At 52.7% G+C, this 20,836-nt stretch overlaps 1 protein-coding gene and 1 long non-coding RNA gene across 5 annotated transcripts; one reads left to right on the top strand and one right to left on the bottom strand.

The window, feature by feature from the left end:
- The first annotated feature begins 2,301 nt into the window (after positions 1–2,301).
- DNAJB12 (DnaJ heat shock protein family (Hsp40) member B12) lies at positions 2,302–20,803 on the top strand. 4 transcript variants are annotated; one of them, XM_069572024.1, is made up of 9 exons: positions 2,302–2,550; positions 10,005–10,185; positions 11,550–11,695; positions 13,540–13,725; positions 13,847–13,926; positions 15,003–15,112; positions 17,054–17,226; positions 17,774–17,925; positions 18,960–20,803. In XM_069572024.1, the coding sequence occupies exons 1-8, from the start codon at positions 2,418–2,420 to the stop codon at positions 17,893–17,895; spliced, it is 1,131 nt and encodes a 376-aa protein (XP_069428125.1). In that variant the 5' UTR covers positions 2,302–2,417; the 3' UTR covers positions 17,896–17,925; positions 18,960–20,803. The 4 variants fall into 4 exon arrangements, with proteins under 4 accessions (XP_069428125.1, XP_069428124.1, XP_069428126.1 ...); XM_069572023.1 differs by having other exon boundaries at positions 2,323–2,550; positions 17,774–17,871; XM_069572025.1 differs by having other exon boundaries at positions 2,328–2,550; positions 17,774–17,919.
- Positions 14,581–17,203, bottom strand: LOC138430130 (uncharacterized). The gene is made up of 2 exons (XR_011253015.1): positions 17,003–17,203; positions 14,581–15,248 (listed from the first exon to the last, which is right to left on the bottom strand). It is a non-coding gene; the product is annotated as an uncharacterized lncRNA (long non-coding RNA).
- Positions 20,804–20,836: the final 33 nt, after the last annotated feature.

Raw genomic sequence — 20,836 nt, 5'->3', positions numbered from 1 at the left:
GTCATTTCTCTTGCTGATTCAGGATCAAGGTCTAGTCTTGTCTACCATCTCTGGTCCCATTTGATTCTAATCAGTTTATGTTGTGTCCCTGGGCTATGTCATTCTTTCAAAAGTTGTGTCCTGCTGCTTTCCCCCCGTTACAATTTATGTATGTTGATAACTTCCAAAACTATATTTCCAGTCCCATCTTCATCCCTAAACCCTACATATATACAAATTTCTACTCTACATCTCCAAAAGATATCACGAACTTAAACCACCCTAAATCAGACATCTAATATTCCTCCTACCAAACTGCTCCTCTCATGAACTTCTCCCAGTTTCAGTAAACGGAAACAGTTCTCCCACATACTCAGGGCAAAATCTTGGAATCATCCTTGACTTCTTTCTTTCTCTCACATTCCAAATCCAGTCCATTAGAAAAACAATTTTGATCGCCTTCAAAATATATCCAGAATTTGACTACTTCTCACCACCTCCACCACCGCCTTTATCCCAAGATACTATTAATTCTCACCTGGATTATAGTTCAGTTCAGTTCAGTCACTCAGTCATGTCCAACTCTTTGCCACCCCATGAATCTCAGCACGCCAGACCTCCCTGTCCATCACCAACTCCCAGAGCTTACTCAAACTCATGTCCATCGAGTCAGTGATGCCATCCAACCATCTCATCCTCTGTCGTCCCTTTCTCCTCTCACCCAATCTTTCCCAGCATCAGGGTCTTTCCAAATGAGTCAGCTCCTTGTATCAGGTGACCAAAGTATTGGAGTTGCAGCTTCAACATCAGTCCTTCCAATGAACATTCAGGACTGATTTCCTTTAGGATGGACTGGTTGGATCTCCTTGCAGTCCAAGGAACTCTCAAGAGTCTTCTCCAACACCACAGTTCAAAAGCATCAATTCTTCACCGGTCAGCTTTCTTTATAGTCCAACTCTCACATCCATACATGACTACTGGAAAAACCATAGCCTTGACTAGATGGACCTTTGTTGGCAAAGTAATGTCTCTGCTTTTTAATATGCTTTCTAGGTTGGTCATAGCTTTTCTTCCAAGGAGTAAGCGTCTTTTAATTTCATGGCTGCAGTCACCATCTGCAGTGATTTTGGAGCCCCCAAAAATAAAGTCAGCCACTGTTTCCACTGTTTCTCCATCTATTTGCCATGAAGTGATGGGACTGGATGCCATGATATTTGTTTTCTAAATGTTGAGCTTTAAGCCAACTTTTTCAATCTCTTCTTTCACTTTCATCAAGAGGCTCTTTAGTTCTTCACTTTCTGCCACAAGGGTGGTGTCATCTGCATATCTGAGGTTATTTGATATTTCTCCCAGCAACTTGATTCCAGCTTGTGCTTCATCCAGCCCAGCATTTATGGATTATAGTAGTAGCCTCCTAACCCTTATCTGTGGTAAGACTCTTACCAAATCTCGCTGGGGAGGCCACATAATAGAAGGACTGAGAAATGACTGATGGATTTGCCAATGCAGGTCATTAGTAACATTAGTAAGACTGCTTTCCCTGGATTGATCAGATATGTGAAAATCTGACAACTGGATTCCACAGTACAGTGGAATTCTATATGCTCCTTGTTGATCTGTAATAATTCATCAAGAAAATTCTCCTTTCAGAGTCTTTGTATTTGCTCTTCCTTCTGCCTGGACCACCTTTCTTCCAGGTAGTCACATCTGAATTATCTGCTCTCTCTCCTGAATTCAGAGTTCTATTAAAATTACAGCTTCTGAAAGCTTTCTCCTATCAGGTTATTTAAAATAGCACCATCCACTCTCAATCCCTTTACTTCTTTATCTTTTTTTTTTCCTTCTTAGCATTTGTCACTATTTGAGTCTATCTCTTTATCTGACATCTCCCCACCCCCACTACACACACTAGAATGTAGGCTCATGAGGGCAGGGACTTTTGTTTTCTACTATATATCTAACCTGGCAAATAGTGGGTACCCAAATATCTGTCGAATGACTAAATAAGAAACCTTCGTCTCAAATGCATAGAGTTACTACCAAGAACTTGCGAACATATAAAACTTTAGTGAGGTGAAGTCACTCAGTCGTGTCCGACTCTTTGTGACCCCACGGACTGTAGCCTACCAGGCTCCTCGTCCATGGGATTTTCCAGGCAAGAGTACTGGAGTGGGGTGCCATTTTCTTCTCCATACAACTTGAAGACCTCGGCATATGACCGCTTGGAATGTGAGCTTACACCATTAGGGCCTCTCTCAGACTTCCCGCTCTTAGAAGACATACGGTAGCGCTTCCGCCCTCGCTCAAACCCCAGGGAAGGAGGGGCGGAGGGTTTATGTCATCACCCTGCGACCGCCTGCCCCTAGACGCGCCGGCTGCTGGCGCAGCCCTTCGCTCGCCCGGCCTCCCCCTCCCTGGTTCCGCGCTCTGGTTCCGCCATGGAATCCAACAAGGATGAAGCCGAGCGCTGTATTAGCATCGCCCTTAAGGCCATCCAGAGCAACCAGCCGGACCGAGCGCTCCGCTTCCTGGAGAAGGCACAGCGGCTGTACCCGACGCCGCGAGTTCGCTGTGAGTGTAGGATGCCGGAGACACTGAGGGGACATTAGAACTGATGGGGGGAATACGGGAACGGACCGACGGGAGCAGTTGGAGGAGGGGGAGGGGTGGCGAGGCGCGGCTACGCCTGCGCACTGAGACGCGCGGTGGCCTTCGGGAGGTGTAGTCTTTGGCTCCCACCCCTCTCCGGGATACTAGACACTTGGTGTCAGGGGCAACGGTGACTTTAGCTTTCCAGGTGGTTGCGGAACCCTCTGAGACTTGGAGTTCCCAAGAATGAGAGGCTCTGACAGATGGGGCGAAAGGAACTTATATGGAAGCGAAATCGAACTACTTTTCCCAAGGGGCCATTCGGTGGCCCAGGGCCATTGCCGGCCTGGGAAATATTATAGTTTAGGAAAATAAACATAACTCCTCTGAAGGAAGAAATAAGTTCTAGAGAAAGAAAGAGGACTTCTGACCTTCGGACGGCCTGAAAAGTCATCTCCGTATGTTCACTCCCTGGCATGTCTCCGGGCTGGGGTCAAGGACCACCCTCACCAGACTAGAGCCTGCCTTTTTCCCATTCCACCCACCCCCTCACTCCCTCCTGGAGCCTCTTCTCCCGCTTGCGAGATTCAGAGCGATGGCCTCCACCACTCCCACCTACCCTCGCCCCCGAGAGTCCGTCAGTGGGCGGCCATATGAGCGGCTGGACAGCACCAGGCTGCTAGGCAGCCCTGGACTGTTTCCAAACCAGAGAGGGAACAGTGAGGCTGTCTGTACTACTCACTCTATCCAGGAAGCCCTTTTGTTTTTTTTTTTTTTTCCTTTAACCTACGTCTTCTTCGGGGTTTTTCTTCACACGCTGGAGGGGAGAAAGAGGTAGTTCATTAAAAATACAGAGTTTGTACCTGCAATTACCACTAAGTAAACTGGCCAACAGCAGGTACTCAGGAAGATGGGAGTTTTCATCCTAACTGCTACGCTGTGATCTTTCTGAGCTTGGGTTTCCTCAACTGGAAAATTGGAGGGCTGGCACAGATAATGTGAATAACAATCATACCCAAAAGGGCTTTTCACTTTAGACAGCTCTTTCAGTACATTTTTTCTCTTGAACCTGCCCTGTCAGGGAGGCAGACCAGATCATTATCTTTGTTCTGTAGATAAGGAAATACCTCAGAGGCTAGGGACTTGTCCAAGGTTACACACTAGAAATTGGAAAGTTTTGTGAGTCTTTACATGTTTGCTAAGGAATAAAATGAAACTGAACAGCAGCAGTTAGCTTTCTAACCCTTCATGCCCACATTATGAAACTGAGAAAGGGGAGTAGTGGTGGAAGAGGCAATCTAGAATGCCTGAGTTTCTCTCCCTCCTGACTCTGCAGGTTTGGCCTGTTTGCTTTAGAGAGAGTTTCAGTCTCTATTTTCCACAGCTCCTGAGGTAACCTACTCAAGGAACTTTACTGTGAAATCACACTCTGTAGGAGGGCGCTCTGTATAAGGGGGCGCGAGGGCAGCTCCCGGACTGACTCTGGTAATTCTGGAGGTTCGGAAACAGGCAGCCAAGAATGGATGGTAACAGCATGGCCTGTGGAACTCTTCTGTTACCAGGGCCCCCGGTGCACTTCAGGTGCTTGGATGGTGTCCTTCCTGGGGCACAAGTACTGGAATCTGCTCAGGCAGAGGCGTGACCTGCTGCATATTTGTCACATTCGTATTATTCTGGAAAGGGTAGATGCCTCTCAGCTCTCTATAGACTTTACCTTGTGCCATTTGCAGCCCTGCACTGAGCTGACAAGGATGTAGGGGTGACTTAGGCTTGAGAGAGGGAAACCTTGGTTAAAAAAAAACTAGGTAGTTGTCTGCACTCGATGTTTAAAGTTTGAACTCATTCCACATACTCATTTAATGCAAAGACGTCTTTGTTTTTGTTTGCCGAGTCTCTGCTTGGTGCTAAGTGGTTATAGAAGGATTGGTAAGATGTGATCATTCACCTTAAGGAGCTTACATCTAGTGAAGGAGAGAGTTACAGAAAAGGTGATATTGCAAACTGTAAAACGAGAGCCGTGATTAAACAGAAATGAAACCCAGTGTTAGATGCTGAGAACCTCTGGGTGAATGTGAAAAATTTAGTCCCTGCCCTTCACGAGGTGGAGGGGAGTCTTGGGGGTAGGAAGCATGGAGAGTAAATTATAAGTAGTCTCATGACAGGGATGTGAAAATGATGGTAGATCACAGTGAGGGAAGGCTTCAGGTAGTAAGATAAGAGGCCGCATTTTAACTGCACTTCAGAGGAGAGTAGGGGGCTTGAGAAAGGCATGTGGGGGGAAAGATATAGAGGCTGGAAGTTGTAAGAGATGTGGGGAAAGAGACTGAGTGTAACAAGATGTGGAGGCCGTGGAGGTGGTAATTTGAGTATGGAAGGGACTATGGTTGAAAATAGGATGGGACCAGACTGGGGGAATCCTTTGCTGCCATACCCGGATATTTTCACTTTATTCTGTAGTTAGTGGAAAAATGACTGAAGTTTTTGATAGCAGGTGGAAGATAGGGTACTGATCTTAAAACAACATATAGGGTTATTGAGTGGGAAGAGAGACTCAAGGCAGAAATCAGTTGGGAGGCAATTGCGTGGCGTGGGTTAGGAGTTACAAAGGCCTAAGGTAAGGCAGCATGGATCAGAATAAATTCACTGGAGGAGAGGTGCTGAGGCTTCTGTAAGAAGGATACTGAGGAGAAATGGGGACTCAGAATCCAACCCTATGTGATCAGGAAGAAACCAAGCTAAAGAACATGGGTGGGCAGAGTGCAAGGTGCTGGTGGAATGTTCCAAATAAGCTGTCAGGTTGGAGCTCAGGAAAGAGCTCCCAGTTCCAGCTGAGAGTCTCGTCATCAGTTGGATGGAGCTCACTGGAGTCGTGCCTGGCTGAGGTCACTGTGGGAAAGTGTGAATGTGTAGCAGAGGTTACTGCAGGCACAGTCATTGCCCCATCTGCCCGTAGCCATGGGGAGAGACAGGAAGCAAGAGGTGAGATGGAGCAACAGCAGAAGAGGCAGTCCCGGGAGGGAGCAGTGGCCAGGTAGCCATGGAGCCCTGTGTCAAGGAGGTGGTGAGCAGCACTGTCAGTTGCTGCAGAGGCCACATGGGAAAAGGGCAAGTCAAGAAATGAAAGGCAGAGAATCAAGAGCATCAGAGGAGGATTGGTCTTGGAGACGTGGAAGGACAGACAGGGAAAGGTTAGGAGTGAGAGGAGGCTCAGAGAAATCTTGAAGGGTCCAAGGACCTCACAGTGAAAGGGTCCAAGAGGACTTGAAACTCTGCTGCAGGAGGTGGGATGGGGAGGCACCAGGGGCTGGACTGATGTGCTCTGGAGCAGGGGTGGGGCCCTGAGGTAAGGAGTCACAGGGCAGGGGAATGGAGTCAGTCGGTCCCTTTCTGAGAGTTTATATCCAGTCCTACAGCCTGGTAAGCAGTGGCTTCGCCTTGGGCTTAGCGACAGTGGTGGAAGGCACTGCGTTTTCCTGGGAGCTGTTAAGAACATCTACAGGCCTGTGTGTTTCCAGCATCCAGAGTGAAGGTTAGCCATGGAGGACAGCTCGGCTGCCTCAGCTTCTGTGAAGCACCTGGCACAGACTGACGAGGTTCAAAATGAATAGCCAGTAATGTCCTGATCTGGGCTCATGAACCGGCTAGCCCTGGGAGCAGGCCAGCCAGGGAGGTGAGGGGACCCAAGGTCGGGGGCTGGGAGGCGCCAGGGCTTCAGAAGGTAAAGTCTCAACACTCAGCAGGCTGTGGACTGAGTTGTAACCAAGAGATGTCAGGAAGTCCCAGACTCCAGGTCCATGCAGAGGCTGCCCAAGGTTCTGGGTGGTGCCGGCTCTGGGATCCAGGCTCAGTCAGGGAGGCCAGCACACGCCAGCTCACTCATTTACTGTTTCAGCTGGGAGAAGAGAGGACAGGCCACTGAGAGGGTTTGGCATTCAGGGTCTGGGAGTGAGGGGTGTTTTAAGACTGGCAAGGTCCAGGGTGTGGAGCTGTCCGTTCAGGTCGGCCAGCCTTTATGTTCCCTGCTGTGCACTCGGTCCTTCCATCTACCTTGTATTATTGAATCTTCTTTACCCCCCTGAACAACCCTCTGAGGGCAGGGACTGTGTCTTCACTGAGGAATTAGGTAACTTGACAAGGCCATGTGGCTAATTAGCAAAGGACCCAGACTGTGCAGCCCCGCTCCCAGGCTCTTCCTCTCATCTGACCTCCATCTCCTGACTACTTTGAGCACTGTAGGTACCTAGAGAGCCTGGAGAGGATGTGTTCGCGGTGACACAGTGTTTGCTGGAGGCGGTGCTCAGTGCGTTGGAGGCATTCACTCATTTACTGTTGCAGCTGTCTTGAGGGAGACCCAGGTTCACATGGAGAAGCTAAGTTGACTTGTCCAAGGAAACAGTGCTGTCGAGCAGCAGGGCCAGGTTTGAAGCAGGCAGTGTGATCTCCAGTCTGGGTTTGAGGAGGGGTCTCCTCTAGTAGCTTTGTCTGTACAGATGGTCTCACCTCCACCTCAGTGGCTCCTCCTCCCACCCCAGCTTTGGCCTCTTCCTCCAGTTTCCCTTCTTTCTGTCTGCCAGCTTTTCTGAGAAGGGGCAGAGTTGGGATTTGAACCCAACCCTGTCTGTCTAACTCCATCACCACATTAAGCTATTCTGTTGCCCACTATTCTGTGATTTTGCTTCCCAGGCGCTGTGCTGTGACGGGTGTAACAGTGAGACAGCATGGGGCAGTCATATCCAGGGGCTGGTGGAGGGGTTGTCCTGGCCACAAGAAAGTCTTAATTGTTAGCACCCAGAAATCTTGAATTGCCACCTCAAACAGCAATCTTCTGTGTGACCCAGAGCACATTCGTTCCCCTTTGTGTTGTCTTTGTGCAGTGTAGGGAAATTAGAAGGGCTGATTCCACATAACTGTCTAAAAAATCTTCCAGAATCTTCCCTGAAAGGTACCAGAGAGAGTCCATCCCACTTCCTGGCTGATACTGCTGTGTATCTACAGTAACTGAATGGCCAGTCATATTTTCCTGAGGGCATCAGCCTGGACCCCTGAGGCTTCCAGAGAAATCAAAATAAACAACCTCTTTAAAAGCCTTAGGAAACCAGCTGGGAGAAGAGAGGACTGGCCACTGAGAGGGTTTGGCATTCAGGGTCTGGGAGTGACAGTCCTGTCTTGATCAGAATCACTTTGTTGGTTTCTGCTTTTGCCATTTCCTTGGTACCCAGCATAAAACTGGAGCCTGGGATGGCTTGACATCTCATTTTTATAGCTGAGTCCAGAGCCTACTGGGTGCTGAGACTTTGGCTCCCCAAGATGTGGAGTTCCATGCCCACCCCCCACCTCAGTCACCTCACCTCCCTGGCCAGCCAGCTCATCAGCCCAGGTCACAATATTAGCAGCTCCTCATTTTGAACTTTTACTGTATGTCAGTGTCTGTGCCAGCTAGTTCCACGTCTCATTTTATCCTCATCTACTGCGTGGGGAGATCCCCTGCAGGAGGACATGCCAACCCACTCCACTATTCTTGCCTGGAAAATTCCATGGGCAGAGGAGCCAGAGGAGACTGGTGGTGGGGTCATGGGGTCAAGAGAGTTGGACGCGGCTGAGCACACACACTCACACACACACTGTGAGGAAACCGAAATTTAGAGAAGTTTCACCAATCCGCCAGAGGTCAGAGTGTTAGGCTGAACTGAGATTCGAAGCCTGGGTCTTTGGGAATGCACTTCTTTCTCAGAACAACATGGCTGGAAGGGGCTTCTCCTGCCAGGCTCATGTGGTCTGGGATGGCAGAGTAGTCAAGAGCATGGTTTCCGGAGCTGGACATCCTGGAACTCGATTGCTGCCACTCACCTTGTGTAGCCATGGGCAAGGTGATCAAACACAGCTCCTGCCTTATAACAGGGATGAGAGTGATGAGACCCAGCTCCGAGGCCACTGTCAAGATTAAACGGGTGAGGACTTCCCTGGTGGCGCAGTAGATAGGAATCTGCCTGCCAGTGCGGGGGACAGAGGTTCCATCCCTGGCTGAGGCAGATCCCACATGCTGCAGAGCAGCTAAGCCCAGGCGCCACAGCTGCTGAGCCCCCGCCCTAGAGCCGGCGCGCCACGGCTCCTGAGCCCGGTGCTGCAGCTACTGCAGCCTGCGTGTCTAGAGCCTGTGCTCCGCAACAAGAGAAGCCACCGCAATGAGAAGCCCGAGCACCACAGCTAGGGAGGAGCCCCCCCTCTCTGCAACTGGAGAAAGCCTGCATGCAGCAACGAAGACCCGGCACAGCCAGAAAATAAATCATTAATTTTTAAAAAAAGATTAAATGAGCGAATACATGCAGAGCTCCGTGTCCAGGCTGCTGACTCACGCTGAGCGCTCACCTCTGTGGCTTCCCTCCGAGCACCCTCTTGGGCTTTGCTGCAGGAGTCCCTCCACCCCCTCATGCAGGGCCAGCTCACCTGTCAGCCTCTGTGTTTGTATCTCCCAGCTTCTGACTCAGAACATGCAAGTGTTCAAGTAGCACAGTGGTGGCTGTGGCTCAAGATACAGTGGGCCGCTCGAGCCCCAGTGCTCTGCTCCCTGGAGCCCAGCTCTGGGCCTCCTCCAGGCCCACATGCATCGTAGTGCCTGGAGCCCAGCAAACACCTGGCATATTTGAAGGAAGTTGGGGACCAGCCAGGCTGCACTACTGCCCCTCCTCTGCACGGAGGGGTCCCGGGTCCCTGCAGTGGCCCAGATGCCTGGATTCCCAGGGTGCTGTTCCCCAGACATGACTCAGGGGCTCAGAGCTGGCTTTGGGCCTGTAATGAGTGGGCACAGGGGACTCCTCCCAGAGACATGGGCCTTTCCTCATTGAATCAAAAGGCACCAAGGACTTGTGTTTGGATATCTGTGAGCCTCTCTGAGCATGACCGCTAATGCCCTGTACAGACTGTGAACGCTGAAGCAGGACATTGGGCATGGCCAGCCGTTTGAAGAAGGTAAACAGTAGCAAGCCATGAGCACAGCAGATGTGTGTCCTGAGCCCCACACACCCCTGCCCCCTGGGGTAGCATCACTGCTCCCTGTCCTCTCCACAGCTGAGCAGGAGGAGGCCTTCCTCCCAGTCCCTGCTGACTCTGATGGTCATGCCAAGTGGAGCCCCCTTACAGAGCGCTTTGCCCATCTTGGCACTCAACAGAGGGTGGCTGTTACACACATTACTTTGGGATTTTAAAAACCTAAAAGATTAATAGTTTATTTCTGTGCTGGGTTTACCCTCAGAACTGTGGCTCCTCAGAGAGCAGGTGATTAGCCCCTTAGGCCCTCAAGCCCAAGTCAGGAAAGGATCAAGCTATGTTGGGAAGAAGAGTGGGTGGGGTGCAGGGGTCCTGGGATCTCCCAGGGCCAGGCAGGCCCTCAGCCGTTGCTGGAGCAGGAACCCTGAACAGTTGTCTTGCTTTTTGCACAGCCCTGATCGAGTCCCTCAACCAGAAACCACAGCCTGCCGGCGACCAACCCCAACCCACAGAGGCAACTCACGCGACCCATAGGAAAGCAGCTGGGGCCAACGCGCCCTCAGCCAACGGTGAGGCGGGAGGAGGAGAAAGCACCAAAGGCTACACCGCCGAGCAAGTAGCAGCCGTGAAAAGGTAGAGGACTGGGCAGGGGGAAGGCCAGAGCCTGGGGCTTGGGACGTTTTCACATCTAGAGCAGGCTTCCTGCCGCCCATCGTCCACCCCTCTTGGGAGGACCTTGAGGCTGGAGGATCCTCAGAAGCCAGGCTCACAAGGCCCTCTCCTATTTCCCATGAGGCCCTGGAGTCTAGTGTGGGCCTTGGGGCCCTGCTGTCCCCTGCTGCCCCTGCAGCCCACAGCAAAGGCTGGAAACCGCTGATGCTGCCGGCCTCCTCAGCCACAGGCCAGCAGGTGCCGGGCCTCTTACACAGCCCCACTTGTCAGAGATGAGGCGTGCTCTCCCCTCCAGATACTCCCCCAACCCACACTCCTGCCCCCAACAAAGACCCTTTCAGATCAGAGCCTGTGCGGGGTAGGCTGGAGACAGGGGGCGTTATCCCTCCAAGGCTTGGGCAGGCTCAACACAGAGCAGCTCACACCAGGCCGAGACAACCCAGCCACGGCTGCTCAGGATTAGATACTCCTGCTCGAATTTCTCCAGAGGCCTCCCCACCAGCTAGCCTTGGGAGTCCCTTTGCGGTCACTCCCCCATGGTCCTGGCTGCTAGTGAAGATGTTGTCAAGCTTCAGGCCTGTGTGTGACCCAGTGTGATGATAGTTTCCCATAAAAGTATTTGCTGAATTGACATCTTTCTGACCAGACAGGACTTTGACCAGACCAGCCCATGGGTTGTAGGCAATAGGAAACGGTGATGGGAATTTTCCTGGTGGTCCTGTGGCGAAGACTCCACGCTCCCAATACTGGGGCCCAGGTTCGACCCCTGATCAGAGAACTGGACCCGACATACTGCATGTAGGAGTTCAAATGCTGTGCCTGAGACCCAGCGCAGCCAAATAAAAATAAGCACTAGAAAGAGAGAGAGACCGACTGTGGGCCGAGAATCAGGGAGTCTCCAGGGACCCCGGGAGTAAAAATTAGAGGCAGAGAAACAGCGTCTCTTCAGAGCCCTGTGATGGGTGGACAGACACCTTCCACATCTGGCCTGTTTGCCCCTCAGCTTCGGATTGCCAGGATGGCAGAGCTGCCCAACCCGGGGCATACCTGCCCTTGGGCAGAGGCCCCTGACTGACAGTCCTTCCTAGGTGCCTGCAGCAAGGGTGCTGTTGTTAGCTCCGGGAAATGGTTCCTGGCCTAGCAGAAACTGCAGCTGCCCCCTCTTAAATCCTAAATATATTCTTGCTGTCTCCACTGGGCCTGTCCTGCTGGTCCCCCAGCCTGTTCAGAGCTGGGCGCCCACACTGCTCTTTCATCAGCCACCTCCCTTCCCAGCCTGGGCCCACGAGAGCTCCCTAGCCAGATTCTACTCCCTCCTCCTCCAGGGTCAAGCAGTGTAAAGATTACTACGAGATCCTGGGGGTGAGCAGAGGGGCCTCAGATGAGGACCTGAAGAAGGCCTACCGCAAACTAGCCCTCAAATTCCACCCTGACAAGAACCATGCGCCTGGTGCCACTGAAGCTTTCAAAGGTAAGCTGACCCAGGTTCCTGTGTTTGGGTGTTCTGATCTCCTATCCTTGGGAGGGAAGGAGGGGCTTTTCCTGGAAGCTGCCTTGGACCCAAGTCCTCCCAGCTCAGGAGGTGCTTTTGGGAAGAAGGCCCTGTGGTCGCCTCCACCCCGCAGTCTCAGAGTGCAGTTGGCACTGCTCCTCTCTCTCCTTTCCCCTCCCTCCCTGGAGTTACAGCGCTGGAGCTGAGAACCAGTGCCTTTGCCAAGGTCCCATGCTGATGGAGGGGCTGAAGGAGGCCTCCTGACCCACCTGTGTCACTTCCATATCCTGGGAGCTTGAAAATTGTTTCCCTGTTCTGAGAAGCTGGGTGGCCTCCTCAGACCAGCAGCCGCAGCCAACCCACCCGTCTCTACACACACACACACACACACACACACACCCCCACACACACACACCACACACAAGTGCTCACCTCCAATAGGGGACATGGCAGTCTCTCTGGACTCAGGGCCTGTTATTTCTGGGGAGGGGGCTTCAGTTCTGGCTGAAAACATAAGCTGCCCTTTAATCGATATTTTCATTGAACACATCAGGCACACAGGCCGGCTCTGTGCCAGTGCTGAGTTGCTAGGCCTGCAGTTCCACAGAGATCCCTTCTCTTCTCTCACACGTCTGTCCTCCACGGGACCTTCATGGTCTTAGGCTCACCTCCCTCTGGGGTGTGGTGACTGGCCCCCTTCTCCGGCCCAGGCAGGGTGCTGTGCTATACCAGGGCTGTGACCATCGCCAGGTGGGGAGCCTGCACAAAACAGACCGCCAAGACCCCCTGTGCCTCTCTCAGGGCCACCCCAGGTGCTCCATCCAGGCTGCTCAGGGTTGGTGCCCAGTGGGGCAGTCTGCAGGCATCTTCCCCCACTGCCTGTCCGCCAACCCCGGAGCAGGAGGAGAAAGGAATGAGGAGGCAAGGTGGCTGGGGTTAACATTTCTCCAGCCCTGGCCTCAGGGCCCTGTCACAGTGGAAGGAGGAGAGGCATTCTCATTCTCAAGGGGTTGCACGCCATGAAGCAGAGGCGGCTTTGACCTGCTGCCTTGAGGGTGTGGGCTGCTGGAGGAGGAGGAGAGACTTAGGAGGGCTCAGAGCTGGGGCCTTCCAGTCACAGGCTTCCCCACCCCCAAGAGCTCTAATGGGGGCCGGGCCGAGGAACCGCAGCTGGGACCTGGACCCCAGGGAAGAGAAGGCTCGCCCAGGCCACACCACCAGCAGTGGAGTCGCTAGTGCCTGGGGGCCTGGCTCCTCCTGGCAGTTCCTGCTCTCCGGTTTACAGGTTTACAATAGCACGTCTCGTGTTTGTTCTCCCTTGTGTTGTGCTGTGGTGACTTGAAGATTACATACCCTCCAGAACGGATGCCCCATCCCACCAGACACCCCAGGAGAAAGGAATGAGGAGGAGGTATTCTGGTGGTTTTCATAAAGTCAGAGAGCAGACCTGAAGCAAGACTCACCTGAGTTTGATCCTGGCTCTGCAGCATTAGACCTGTGTGAACTTACACCTAACCGCCCTGAGCCTCAGTTTTCTCATTGGTAAAATGGAGATGAGTTCTTAGGAGTAAGTAGGGGAATGCCCATAAAGGACCTGATCGATAGAAAAAAGTGGACCATCATCGTGTGGTGGAGAGTGAGGACTCCACCCAGTCCAGGCTGCCCCGATTCATTCAGAGGTGTTCCAGCATCCCTGCTCCCACCCCACCCTCCACACCTTAGAGCACCACTTGAACACCTGAAGGAAGTGAGCACTTGGCCACCATGGGCCTGCCCCCCAGCATCCCTGGACCTCACCTTTCTGCCTCCTTTCTTGCTTCTAGCCATCGGCACAGCATATGCAGTACTTAGCAACCCAGAGAAAAGGAAGCAGTATGACCAGTTCGGTGATGACAAGGGCCAGGCCGCCCGGCACGGCCACGGGCATGCGGACTTCCACCGCGGCTTTGAGGCCGACATCTCCCCTGAAGACCTCTTTAACATGTTTTTTGGTGGTGGCTTTCCATCTAGTAAGTTTCCCTGCTCTCCCCCACGTTCAGGCCTCCCTGGTGGTGATGGTGGGAGATGGGATGCCAGCCTCGCTCCCCTTCCCAGCAGCCCCACTCCTGACTCAGTCCCTCTGACCCCCAGGTAACGTCCACGTCTACAGCAATGGCCGCATGCGCTACACGTACCATCAAAGGCAGGACCGCAGGGAGAACCAGGGTGATGTGAGTGAGGAAGGGATGGGTACGGGGAGAGTGCCTCACCCAAGGGGGTGAGGCCTGGAGTGGGTAGTACCTTGCTATCCTGCGACAGCAGTACCCCACAACTCAGCCGGGGAGCTAACTCAGTCCCCCCATTGCCATTCCACTAAAGGACACCAGAGGGAGCCACACTCCACAGCACCCACAGCGGGCGTTGGGTGTGATGGCTTCTGCTGGGAAATGGAATGCAGAAACCTCCCTACTTCCAGGCAGGTTCCAGTGTTAACGGCCTTCGTGAGGTCTATATGTTCTTAAGGTAAAATGATATTTTACCAAGCAATGGAAGGTTAAACTTCACAAGAGAATTGTAAAGGATGACAACATAAGGGTGGGTCTTCTTGCTTCTCTTCAGTATTCTTTAAAAATGTATAAAAGAGCTGTAACAAGACTGCATCAAACATCCTTTGAGTGCCACAGATTATAAGAACAGGTGGCTGACTGAAATTACAGCAGTTAGCTAAGATTAAAATACTGTGGACAGTTGCAGAATATTTAAAATTATACCAGGCAGAGGGTTCTCTTTTGCTCTGATAATGTGGCCTTCTGTTTTTGTTTATTCATTTTTTAAACTTTTATTTTGTGTGTATTTAACATACAGAAGTTTTTTGAAATCACAAATTATCACACACTGAACAAATTTATTTTATAATTTCTCAACTGGCAACTTTTAAATTGGTAATACAGTCATAGGGTTCAGAATTCAGAAAGGCAGATATAGAGAAAGCCTCCTTCAAGCCCTGCCTCCCATTCCTCTGAAGGCAGACACTTTTGCTCGTCTTTTTTTTGTATTCTCTCACAAGTAAATACGTATACCCACCTCCCACCCCAGTGTTTAACCCCAGTTGCTGCTTTGTTTTTATTTGGGGAAACTGGCAGGTAGAGGGGTTTCTGTATTTGGGGGCCCATGGGAAGGACTGGGAGAGAGAGGCATCGAGGCCTGTCTGCACAGGCTCCCACCACCTGGGCCCCACTCTGGCGCTTGCTGCCAGCGTTTCACCCCACCAGGTTCAGCCTGGGTGACCATTGGCTCTTCCCTCCAGGGTGGGCTGGGGGTGTTTGTCCAGCTGATGCCCATCCTCATCCTGATCCTCGTGTCAGCTCTCAGCCAGCTCATGGTGTCCAGTCCACCCTACAGTCTGAGCCTAAGACCGTGAGTACCTGCCGCTGGGGTGAGTCCAGGGTTGTGGGTACACGATGGGGTGGGGCGGGAGCTTTGGAGTCTTAGCCCCGACCAGGGGCCTTCCTTCCCATCCTCTTCCAGCAGGTGCCTGATCAAATTGCAGAAGCTGCTTAGAATCAAGAAAACAGACCTTGTTAAGCTGAGGTTCTTGATCTTTTTAGGATCATAGTCCCCTAAGAAAACGCAGTGAAACCTGCGGCTCTTTTCCCTAGAACGCTGTGCGTGCACACCGTTTTGGGTGTGGTTTCACAGGTTTCATGACACTCTCCCCATCTTACTGCTGGCCTCGAAACAGGAACCTCTGTTCTTCCATTCCGCTTGAGGGCCCTGAGACCATGAGAAGAACAGAGGCTCTAGAGTCAGAGCAAGGGTCGCTTTGAATCCCAGCTCCTCTACTAACTAAGCAGCTCTGTGACCCTGGACTAGTTATGTAACTTCTCTGAGCCTTTGTTTCCTCACCTACAAAATGGGAATATCTGCTTGTGATAATTAAATGAGTTATACACATAAAATGCCAGGCTCGTTAGAAATGCTTGCTGCTGCTGCTGCTGCTAAGTCGCTTCAGTCGTGTCCGACTCTGTGCGATCCCAGAGACGGCAGCCCACAGGCTCCCCTGTCCCTGGGATTCTCCAGGCAAGAACACTGGAGTGGGTTGCCATTTCCTTCTCCAATGCATGAAAGTGAAAAGTGAAAGTGAAGTCACTCAGTCGTGTCCGACCCTTACCCACCCCGTGGACTGCAGCCTTCCAGGCTCCGCCGTCCATGGGATTTTCCAGGCAAGAGTACTGGAGTGGGGTGCCATTGCCTTCTCCGAGAAATGCTTGCTAACATTTGTCAAATGAATATACGGTCTCAACCACGATGGTGAACTTGGGCAAGTTATTTGCCCTTTTAAGGCATCAGCTGCCCTCATTTATTTCCAGCACCTGACCAAGTATCTGATATAGAGCTAGAAGCCCAGTGCTCCCACCTAGCGGCCAGGCTCAGCCTGGGAGCCTGGCAGGATCCCTCTGAGCCAGCAGGGGGCAGAGTCGGTCCACTGGACCCACACCAGCCAGCACAGGCACTCTGTGTCCTGATGCCATCCTTTTTCTCTGTAGCTAGAGAGCTGAGAGGCAGGAATGGGCAGACAGAAGCTGTCCTCACCAAACCACTGACTTCTATCAGCACATAGAGGCTTTTCCCTGAGCCTGCACGCGTTATGCTAAGTCACTTCAGTCACGTCTGACTCTGTAACCCCATGGACTATAGCCTGCCAGGCCCCTCTCTCCATGGGATTCTCCAAGCAAGAATACTGGAGTGGGTTGCCATTTCCTCGTCCAGGGGATCTTTCCGACCGAAGGATTGAACCTGCATCTCTCATGTCTCCTGCATTGGCAGGCAGATTCTTTACCACTAGGGCCACCTGGGAAGCCCTGAGCCTGCAGAGCCTGCAGTTGGAGCTAGAAGATTCCAAGAGGTGGAAGGATACAGTGCCTTAGAATCCTTCCTGTCATTTTGTCCCTAAGCCTCTCCACTCTGGACTGGGAGCCCCTGGATAGGAGAGCAGGCCTTCAGCAAGGATTGGCTTAGGGGATGAACAAGGGAATGGAAGCACGGGGAGCTCAGGTCACACAACTCATCACAGGTGGAACCTGCTTCCCTGACCAGGTCCTTCCAGAGAGGGGCTGCTCCCCAGAGGCCCCAGGCAGCAGTGTGGTAAGCAGAGAGCTGGAGGCACACCTTGCCGTGGTCTGGGCCACTCATACAGGAGGGAGCCTCTTTCTTTTCTCTAGAGCAGCAGGGAGCTCCTGCTCTAGCCCCTACCCCGCGACCTGTGTGGCACCTTCTGTTGGGGGCCCCAGTCATCCCTAGTGATACCTTGGGTCTGTGGATCCACGCCCACTTTGCGCTTGGTCTGTTTCTGGCCAGGTCGGTGGGCCACGTCCACAAGCGAGTCACTGACCACCTGAACGTCGTCTACTACGTGGCAGACACGTTCTCTGAGGAGTACACAGGCTCCAGCCTCAAAATGGTTGAACGGAATGTGGAAGACGATTATATTGCCAATCTTCGAAACAACTGTTGGAAGGAGAAGCAGCAAAGTAAGTTTGTGTGTGTTTGTGCGTGTGGGGGTGGGGGCTGGAGTGCACGAAGCCTGAGAGCTTGGAAGAAGAAGGCGCTGCTCCCCCGTGATCTATGGGCCAAGCGCCTGGCCCTGCCCTGCGCCAGCCATGGCCCAGCCAAAAGCCACCTACCACCCCTGTGTTTCCCTGGGGCTAGGAGCCAGGGGCCACCTGGGGATTTCTTCCAGCTTCCTATAAATCACTGCAATCAGCCTGTTGTTTGGCTGCCATAGGTAACTATGTAGAGAGAAATTGGGGCAAATCTCCTGGCCACTCGCTGATTGGACATCTGGATCTATCTGTGGGGCCCTGGGGCAGTCTGCCCAGGATGACAGGTCCTCACCTTGGCTGGCCTCACCTGTGCTCTATCAAAAGGGGCCTCTATCCTGCTCCCCAGCGGGGGTCTACCCTAAAGGGATTCTGCCCCCGTCCCTGGGCCCGTAACTGCCCTTTCCCTCCTGCACAGACCACACTGACATCGTAGCAGCCTTAGAAGCACACCCCAACTTGCCCCATTGTTTTGCAGAGGAAGGCTTGCTGTACCGGGCCCGCTACTTTGGTGACACAGACCTGTACAACAAAGCACAGAAGATGGGAACCCCAAGCTGCAGCCGACTGTCAGAGGTGCAGGCCTCCCTGCATGGATAGTCCTGGGCCAGCCGTGCCGCCGAGGTCCAAGTATGAGCCAGGGCCTTCTCTGCCTGGCAACTCCTGGCAGCTCTGGTCTTGGTCATGAGGCAGAGGAGGGTATGAGGAGGGAGGGAGGGCGCCAAGTGATTGCGCGGTGCAGTTTCCCTGTCCTCAGCCTGACCCCAGCCTGCAGAGTTGGGAGTGCCCTGGGGTGAGTGGGGAAACTGAAGTCTGTATCAGCCCTCCAGGGTGCCTCCATGCCACTCTACCCTGCCCCCTGGCTCCAGAACTGAGGGGTGCCCAGGGCTCACTTGGTCTACTCCAGCCATGTGGTCCCCCAGGGCCCTTTCCCAAGTGTTACAGACTGTTACCTGTGCCCTGGCATCTAGGCCGCCTGGTATTACTGGGCAGTCAGTAGCCCCCCAACATTCCCCGGCAGACACCAGGATGAACCATGTGGGGATGGGTGAGCCGACAGCCCTTCCTCTTCCCCTGTCCTTCCAGGCAGGAAGAAATGTGGTGCTCGTGGGAGGGAGCCGACAGGCTGGGGGCAGGAGAGGCCCTGCCCCCAGACTGGTGCTAGTCTGGCTGGATCGGAAGCACTCTGAGCAGCTCTTCACCTGGCAGCTGCAGGCATCTGACCGCCCATGCATCTCACCTGTGGTCTGAGGAAGGGAACAAAAGGTCACGAGTTCAGGGTCCAGTGAACAGAGAGCCCTCAGCATAGAGGAATGGGAGGAAAAATTAAAGGTGGTGGTAGCAGGCTCCACCGCGCCACCCTCCCACCTTTCCCCCCGGTACAGTAGGCTCTGTTCCCAGCATTTGCTGGAGGGGACAGCTTGGACCAGGCCCAGAGGTGTGTGGGCAGAGCTGGTCAAGGTTCCTTTTCAGCTGGTGCTCTGCCCACTGCCTCTTCTGCCTGTGTCCCCTCAGCTGCAGGCTCTGCTCTGAGGCCATTCGCTGGTGCCGCTGGGAGAGAGGAACAGACTGCAGGGCCTAGGACTTGGCTTGTCAGTGGGGGCTAAGCTCCAGGCTCCGGGACACATAACTGCCAGGCTAACTGTTACCACTCTCCTCCCCAGACTATGAAATCCCTGGAGAATTTTTGGTGACATGCACTGAGCCAAGGTGACGGACTATACACTTAAGGAAAGACAAAAAAAGAAAAAAAAATTAAAATGGAATTGGAGGCCGAACGCTGCACAACTGCCCTCTCTCTCACCCAGTAAATGCAGAAAGCTCTTAGGACAGACAGGAAAACCTGCCACGGGGCTGCTTCCCTTCCTCCCAGGGCTGGCAAACGCTTGGGCTCCACCTCCACGTCAGCTCTCTCCTAGGATACAGAAACCATGGCAACGAAAGTAGAATGTAAAACTTGCAGCAAATGTCTGTGGGAAGGGCTGGGGGAGGGGGTGCCCAACTGCCTTTCCTCCCCCCTCCCAGGAGCCACCACCAGTCACCTCAGTGGAAGCAATCAGTGTTGGCCAAGGATAAAGAGGAAGAGGAAAGAGAACTCTCCATAGAATGTAATTTATAGATGCGTGTATATGTATATATCTATTTATATGTAAATAGCACATATAAAGATATATATAGAGAGAGTCTACTTTTTGAAACTATGCAGGGATTTGGTTAGGTTGTTGAGTTGATTTCTTCCCTGATTTAGAAAATGAGGCCTGTTTGGGGAAGGGAGCCTGGTCCTTCAAAGGCTAGACATTAGCCATAGCTGACAGCAGAAGGAAAGTTGGGTCACAGCTTCTAACGTTGCCCTCAAGCCCAGCCTGTTTTTGATGGCAGCAGTAATCATGATAGTATAAATCTGTAGAGAATTTGGAAGGCTGCCAACATTATGATTAAACTGGAGGGGAACAGGCCATGGGGAAAAGAAGGTGCCCCTAGGGCCAGGTGCCAGGTCAGTATTGTGTCATGGTAGAGGCCCCAGATGGCCCAGGGGGATGAGCCCACCCACCATAAGTTTGGTCAGCTCAGGTGGGCACTTAGTCCTGGCGTCCAGGAGCCCCCTTCCCCCTACCACCGAGAACAGCAGGATTGGAGAGGGGAATCAGGTTCTGCCTGACCACCTCCCCGCTTAGTCCCTATGTGAGTTTTGCCTTATAGGTGCCCCCAGGCACAGCCCCATTGTTGCTACTGGTTTTTCCTAAGTCATGGACCAAGGCTTCAGAAGGCTTTTTTTCCAAGAGTCAACCAGGTGGCACCCAGGACCCTGGGGCAGCAGCCAAATCCTGAAGAAAGTCCATGACTGTGGGCACCTCTGTCTACTCTCCAAGGACATGATGCCACCCGGCCTTCTCTTGCACTTTGGACAAAGGATGAACCAGAAGGTTTTCTTATCGTCACCTTCAAATGAGGATTTTTCTCAAAACAGCACTTGCTGCCAGGGGAAGGGAGGGAGGTTTTATTTATTCCCACAGTTTATACTGGGCCTTTTGGAATTACCGTTTTCCCCAAATTTTCCTCTTGTGGTGGGTGTGTCAACTGAGCCTGCCATCCTCCGAAGCCTTACTACCCCAAACCAAGCTGCCAGCCAGGAGGGGGGTCACCACCCTCCCAGAGCTTCTCTTGGCTCTTTTTTTAAAAGTCTCCCAACAAGTAGGATTCTTGCTGGGAAAGGAAGCTTGGTTAAGAGATGTCAAATATGGTTTTTAAACAAGGTCCTGCCCTGTGATGAAGTGGCCGCCCCAGCCCAGAGAGATGCTCAGAACTGGATGCGGATGAGAGCACCCTGCCTGCGGTGGCCCCGGTGCTCTGCCCCGACCACCCCAACCCTCTGGTCTTGGTAGATGTCCCTAGATGGGCTGAGCCATGTGCAATAAGAACATAGATCCTGATGGATCCCCTGAGAAGCTGTATTTCTTGAATTAGAATTCTGAAATTGTATATCTATAAATACATGTTTATTATGTGATTGGTGGGTCTGTGTTGAGCAAGGGGCCCAAGC

This window comes from Ovis canadensis, chromosome 25, assembly GCF_042477335.2.
Source record: "Ovis canadensis isolate MfBH-ARS-UI-01 breed Bighorn chromosome 25, ARS-UI_OviCan_v2, whole genome shotgun sequence".
Taxonomy (NCBI): Eukaryota; Metazoa; Chordata; class Mammalia; order Artiodactyla; family Bovidae; genus Ovis; species Ovis canadensis.
This window is presented reverse-complemented; position numbering and strand designations above follow the sequence as displayed.